A 7,588-nucleotide genomic window follows, 5' to 3' on the forward strand; every position below is an offset into this window, starting at 1 on the left:
CAGTCCGGAAGTAACAGTCATCAAGCTCCTCCCTTACAATCTAATCCTACCGTAACTCAATCTGTTCCGGAAAGTACAAGAAAAAGGAAAACGTTAGAATCCAGATCTCAAGTATGGGACCATTTTAAGAAGATTTTAAACAAGGATGGGCTAGTCAATAAAGGTAAATGCTTATATTGTTCAAAAGTATATGCAGCTGAGGCTAAAAGGATGGTACTTCCTCTTTAAATAGCCACATGAAAGCTTGTTTAAAGAATCCACATGCTAAGGAAACAAAGCAATCAATTCTTGCATTTCAATCTGTAAAATCTGAGAATAGTGATGGTGCTTTGACCTCTTGGGTTTTAACCAAGAGGTTGTTCGAAAGATGTTAGCGAAAATGATTATAATGGATGAACTTCCATTTAGGTTTGTTGAAGGGAGGGATTTTAAATAGTTTGTTGAGGCTGCATGCCCTAGATTTAAGATCCCTTCTAGATGGACAGTTACTAGGGATATATTCAATATTTACTTTGAAGAGAAAACCAACCTTAAGAAATTATTTAAGTCAAGCAGGCAGCGGATTAGTTTGACCAATGATACGTGGACATCTGTCCAAAGAATAAATTATATGTGTGTCACTCCACACTTTATTGATGATGAGTGGAAATTAAATAAAAAGATCATCTCATTTGTGCCTATACATTCATATAAAGGGGAAAGTATAGCTAAGGCCATAGAGAGTTGTTTGCTTGATTGAGGAGTAATAAATATTTTCACCATCACAGTTGATAATGCATCAAACAATGACATTGTCGTTGGGTTCATGAAGAAGAAGGTGGTGAATTGGGGTGGTTCTTCTACTAGGGCAGAGTACATACATATGAGATGCATTGCTCATATTCTTAATTTGGTTGTACAAGATGGATTGAAATTAGCAGATTCATCAGTTAAGAAGATTAAGGATTACATTAGGTGGGTGAGGGGCTCTCCATCTAGGTTGAAGAAGTTTAAAGAACTTGCAGAATTGCTTGAAGTGGAAGAGAAAAGTTCCTTATGTCTTGACGTTCCAACTAGATGGAATTCCACCTATATGATGCTTCAAACCGCAATAGGTTACAGACAAGTTTTTGAAACGTATGAGAGTAATGACAACACGTTACATTTGGATTTGGGTGATTCGGTGCCTTCATATTTTGATTGGTTATCTGTTGACAGCTTGGTCATTTTTTTGAAGACATTTTATGAGATGACAATTATAATTTCTGGATCACTTTATGTCACCTCAAATTCTTTCTTAACCGAGATTTCAGATTTGAGTTGCATTATTGCCGATATGTTACAATCTACGTCGAAAGTTGAAGAGGTATGTTTATCTTCCCTTAATATTACCTTTACTATTTACTTATATTTGGTTGTTTACTAACGTTTTGTTTTTGATTTATGAACAAGAAATGGGTGTTAAAATGAAAGAGAAGTTCAGTAAATATTGGGGTGATCTAGATAAGATGAACTTCATCATATTTTTTGGCAATATATTGGACCCCAGAGACAAGGTTGAGTACATGCAAGTCCAGCTCAATCAAATGTATGGTGAGAATCATGGTAAGTCATATTTTGAAAAGGTAAAGTCTAAATTGGATATGTTGTTTCAAGAGTATGTGTCAACATATTCCGAACCTTCTACCACTATGATGCCTTCTCCACCCATTAAATGTGAGAATGTTCCCGTTGGAAGGGTACAATCTAGATTAAAGAGCCAACTTAAGAAACAAAAGATGGAAAGTGGGGCTTCACTTAACAAAAAGAGTGAACATGAACTTTATCTAAGTGAGTCGACCATAGATGAGACAAACGATTTTGATATTTTAAGATGGTGGAAGGCTAATAGTGAAAGGTTTCCTATTCTTTCGAAATTGGCTAGAGATGTGCCTGCTGTTCCAATTTCAACTATGGCATCTGAGTCTACTTTTAGTACTAGTGGCCGGGTCTTAGATAATTTTAGGAGTTCTTTATCTTCTAAAATGGTAGAAGCCCTGATATGTACACAAGACTGGCTAAGAGGCCCTAGTCAGCCAATTGCAGTTGAAGAAAACATAGTTGATATTGAAAAGTTTGAGAAAGGTACGACATTAGTTACGTATTCACTATTTTAGTATTCCTTTTCAACTTGAATTTGTATATTTATATATTACATACTTCTTTTTAATTTGTTTCTATAAACGCAGAAATGATGAATATGAGAATTGAAAGTTCAAGTTCTGTCACTGACCAAGAGGATTCTCTTCCGGTTCCAGCTGTTGATGTAGATGATCTAGAGCTAGATGATATATTGTAGAAGTGGCCACTTTGAATTTTCAAAGGTATTTTATTTCTTTATACAACCTCTTGTGTTTTATGTTACTTTATCAATTTTCCTCAATATTTCAGGACTACTGATCTAAGTGAAGAACAGATGCATTGGTGTGAAGACAAGATGACCAAAGTGAGTTTGTGATGGGAAACTACAAAGAGATTGAAGATTCTTTCCCATTTTTCTTTCCTGCACATTATCTTTCCCACTTTTTGGACAATAAACCAATCACAATATAGTGACTTCAAGTTGATCGATGGCTTGTTTGTTTTTAATTTTGCTTGTTTGTTGTCATTGTTTGGTATTTTGTTGTTTGTAATATTGCTGACCTTTACAGTAAGTAGTCTACCACTGCTTTTGTAACCGGAAAAAAGTATACCTTGATGGAAAATGTCATTGGCAGAGGGGCTGCCATTTATTTGGCCTTCATTGCATGCAGTTTGGCACTTTGGCTATGATCTTGGGCAGGGTGGAAGCCAATCCAGGAATAAAGGTAAGCATCCATATCAACTCATTCTATTTAAAAATTGGTGATTAATTATACATCCTATTTAAAAATTGATGATTAGTTTCTTCTGTTGTTAAGATTTGTCATTGCAGATTATAACCAAATGAAACGAGTACAACGCAAGGTGCATACTATAACGCACAGGGTCAGCAACCTGGATCGTTTCCGAGGCCTCCATATACGGTTCCTTCTCCTTACCCTCCTCATCAAAGTGGCGCAATGCAAGTTTTAGGTATCATGACAACAATAAATTCTTAAGGATTTGTTTTTAATTTTGCTTCTATGTACTCTTAGTGGGTATTATAAACAATGATTTTGTCTTTGTCCTGAATGGTTTTTTGGTTTCCATTTAATAATATTGTTCGACGGTTTACTAGCCTCATATAGCAGTTGCATCATCTCTTTTTTATATATACAATTATAGGTACACAAGTTTAAGGCTGTGCAATTTGCTGCTTTGTTGGCTACTATGCTATTCACCCGAACCCGACCCGAAACAGCCCCGTACCCGATTAGACCCGAACCCGACCAGACCCGAACCCCGAACAGTATACTTCGGGTTGTGGCTTTGTACCCCGAAACCCGATCGGGTTAGCCATTTTTCGGGTCCGATCCGACCCGACCCGACCGATGCACAGTCCTACTTCACACACACACACACACACACACATATATATATATATATATGTGTGTGTGTGTGTGTGTTCATATGGTTCTTACATTAACAAAAATAATTAGATTTTTTGATTTTGTAACTCTCAATAATGATATGAGAGTTACATAATTTTTTTTTACCTAAATACCCTTTTCCCCTTTGTTCACATATGTTTTTTGAAATTGTAAATTTAAAAAATTAATWTTTTATCATGATTAATCACAACCGTTTATTGTAAGAATCAATGGCCAAGATTGGTTAACAAAGTTAACACAATAATCTTGTTTAACATTTTAACCAACCCATATATANTATTTTTGAAGACATTTTATGAGATGACAATTAGAATTTCTGGCTCACTTTATGTCACCTCAAATTCTTTCTTAACCGAGATTTCAGATTTGAGTTTCATTATTGCCGATATGTTACAATCTACGTCAAAAGTTGAAGAGGTATGTTTATCTTCCTTTAATATTTCCTTTACCATTTACTTATATTTGGTTGCTTACTAACTTTCTGTTTTTGATTTATGAACAGGAAATGGGTGTTAAAATGAAAGAGAAATTCAGTAAATATTGAGGTAATCCAGATAAGATGAACTTCATCATATTTTTTGGCAATATATTGGACCCCAGAGACAAGGTTGAGTATATGCAAGTCCAGCTCAATCAAATGTATGGTGAGGATCAAGGTAAGTCATGCTTTGAAAAGGTAAAGTCTAAATTGGATATGTTGTTTCAAGAGTATGTGTCAACATATTCCGAACCTTCTACCACTATGATGCCTCCTCCACCCACTAAGTGTGAGAATGTTCCCGTTGGACGGGTACAATCTAGATTAAAGAGCCAACTTAAGAAACAAAAGATGGAAAGTGGGGCTTCATTCAACAAAAAGAGTGAACTTGAACTTTATCTAAGTGAGTCGACCATAGATGAGACAAATGATTTTGATATTTTAAGATGGTGGAAGGTTAATAGTGAAAGGTTTCCTATTCTTTCARAATTGGCTAGAGATGTGCTTGCTGTTCCAATTTCAACTGTGGCATCTGAGTCTACTTTTAGTACTAGTGGCCGGGTCTTAGATAATTTTAGGAGTTCTTTATCTCCTAAAATGGTAGAAGCCCTGATATGTACACAAGACTGGCYAAGAGGCCCTAGTCAGCCAATTGCAGTTGAAGAAAACATAGCTRATATTGAAAAGTTTGAGAAAGGTACGACATTAGTTGTGTATTCAGTATTTTAGTATTCCTTTTCAACTTGAGTTTGTATATTTATATAATTATATACTTCTTTTAATTTGTTTCTTTAAACACAGAAATGATGAATATGAGAATAGGAAGTTCAAGTTCTGTCAATGACCAAGAGGATTCTCTTCCGGTTCCAGCTGTTGATGTAGATGCTTTAGAGCTAGACAACTAGTCAGCTAGATGATATATTGTACAAGTGGTCACTTTGAATTTTGAAAGGTATTTTAATTATTTATACAATATAGTTTGGCTATGAATGTGCTTGATTTTACATATTGTTGGTAGATGCACAGATTATGAGGTCATTTTGGTTTTCTTAGTTATATACTTTTTTAGAAACTGCCAAAAAACAGCAGGTAGCACCTAGCAAACATGATGAAAAGGGGGAAAAAATGGTAAGAAGTTATTCCAATTTCGCCCGAACCCGACCCGATTAGACCCGAACCCGATTAGGCCCGAACCCGATTAGGCCCGCAACCCGAACATTGTACTACGGGTTATGGACTTGCACCCCGAAACTCGATCGGGTTTGTCATTTTCGGGTCCGACCCGACCCGACCCGACCCGCCCGATGCACAGCCTTAGGTTTAACCATCATTTTCTATTTTAAAAATATGCAATGCAAGAACTGCGGGGTCCAGGGATAGTAAGGGGAAAGAGAAAATATGATTATTTTCCTAATCTGATATCTACTTTTGAAGAACTACATAAGATTGCTTGTTTTGAAGGGTACATGTTGTTATACATGTGATAGTAGAGGATTTTATTTTGGAATTTTTCATATATAAATTCTGTACATATAAGAATCCTTGTACTAGTGGTACCATTGTGTTGTATTCTGTATTTCTATGTAATGAAAATGTGTTATAAGCAAATGTGGTGTTCGAGGGCGTTATAGAGTGGATCAAAGCCTTAGTTTAAGAGATTTAGGTATTCAAAACATGATGCCTAGACTAAAACTGTCTTTTGCATGTTAAGGGTCCCAGGGATAATATATAATAGGTTAAAGAAGGCAGTATGTAAGGTGAATTCGAATTACAAATGGCCAAGATAATTATGAATTTATAGCTACAAACCTATACTCGGATACCATATTATATTTGGGAATGTGAATACATGAAATTTAATACTAAAATATCTGCAGATATCTAGTCGATCATGAAGATCAGAAAGAATTGCCCGCCCTGAGTCTGAAGAGAGGATGGAATCTTCTATTATTCCACCAACCTATGCTTCGGGGAGTAGAGGTCGGTGAAGAAACAGGGGTAGAGGTCGAGGGAGGAGTCAGATTCTGGAAAGGAGTCAGGCTGAGATTCACCCTAAACAAGGGGAATCTATTTCTTGGAATGCACATCAGGAGCGAAGGAAGCAACCCGAGTTTATAACTTGAGACGTTCTAGCAGAGGAAATCGGAAAACTGAGGGAAACTTTGATGTCTATAATGGGTATGCCGGCTAGAGTAGAAACGGAGCAAGTTGGAATTAATCCTCCAGCTCTTTCAGCAGGCAGTAATAACAGGGAAGGGGACATAAAAATGTTTTTGGCATGTAAACCCCCAACATTTTCAGGAGAAAGAGATCCAATAAAAGCAATGTGCTGGATAAAAGAAATTGAATCAGTATTTAACACTAGTAGGTGTTCTGAAGAAGATAAGGCTAGATTTGAAGTATCTATGTTTAAATCTAATGCCTTATATTGGTGGGATGTGGAATCCTCGGCATAACCGAATATACTGCAAACAATGTCTTTGGAAGAATTTGTGAACAAATTCAAAACACAATTCTGTCCTACGACGGCAGTAAGGCAAATGGAAGATGATTTCCTAAAGCTGGAACAAGGAAACAGATCCGTATGGGATTATACCGAGAAGTTTATTGAGTATTCCTGTTTTGTAGAACATTACGTCTCTTCAGAGTCCCGAAAGGTGGAAAGGTATGTTTGGGGTTTGAAACCTTCAATTTGGGAGTTTGTAATTGCCATGAACCATGCTACCTTCTCTTTAGCCGTTAATGTTGCAGAAGTTACAGAACGAAACAAAAATCGGCAAGGTGAAGAGAAAACAATAAACAAAAGAAAGTGGGAAGGGTCTTCAGTCAGTTTTCGAAGACCGAAGTTTATTAAGTCAGATAATTGTACTCCTCAGCCACCACCTGTTAGAACATTCCTGCGGTTCCAACAGGTGCATCAGGGAAGTTGTCCGTCTGAACCAAAGAGAGGTTATCGCTGTGGGGAGACGAGGAATTTGTCAAGGAACTGCACTACACCCAAAAGGTGTTTTCAGTGTAATTCACTTGACCATATTCGACCAAATTGTCCACAACTAAGAGATCCTCGTTTGACAATGGAAGGAAATGTTCCCAGTAACCGTGGAAGGACTAGTGCACCGAGAGGAGGCCAGAGTGGAGAAAGGGGTAGATAAATTCAAATGACGAAAAATGAGGCAGAAGCAACCCTAGATGTCGTAACAGGTACCTTTCTTTTGAATTCTATACATGCTAAGGTGTTGTGTGATTCTGGTGCAAACTTTTTGTTTGTGTCACCATCATTTCCTTGATTTCCATATCTGAATTCTGTATTACTTGATGACGAATTAGTAGTTGATACTACTAATAGTCAGGAATCTGTTACTGGTGTATTCAATAACTGTGTTATTGTTATTGAGGGGTATGAGTTACCAATTCTGTTATTCCCTATGCTGATGAAGGAATTCGATGTAGTAGTGGGTATGGATTGGTTGGCAGAACATCAGTCCAGTATTGTTTGTAATAAGAAAATGATCAGAATTATTCTGCTAGACCGAGGAACAGTTATTATTTATGGTGATCATCGAAATCCTCATACTAGTCT

General features: G+C 36.7%; 1 protein-coding gene across 1 annotated transcript; it reads left to right on the forward strand.

The window, feature by feature from the left end:
* Positions 1–4,272: 4,272 nt before the first annotated feature.
* LOC112508958 (zinc finger BED domain-containing protein RICESLEEPER 2-like) lies at positions 4,273–4,913 on the forward strand. The gene is made up of 2 exons (XM_025113825.1): positions 4,273–4,705; positions 4,810–4,913. Exons 1-2 carry the CDS (start codon positions 4,273–4,275, stop codon positions 4,911–4,913), a joined length of 537 nt encoding a protein of 178 aa, XP_024969593.1.
* Positions 4,914–7,588: the final 2,675 nt, after the last annotated feature.

This window comes from Cynara cardunculus, assembly GCF_001531365.2.
Source record: "Cynara cardunculus var. scolymus isolate 2C chromosome LG 3, CcrdV1, whole genome shotgun sequence".
NCBI classification, from domain to species: Eukaryota; Viridiplantae; Streptophyta; class Magnoliopsida; order Asterales; family Asteraceae; genus Cynara; species Cynara cardunculus.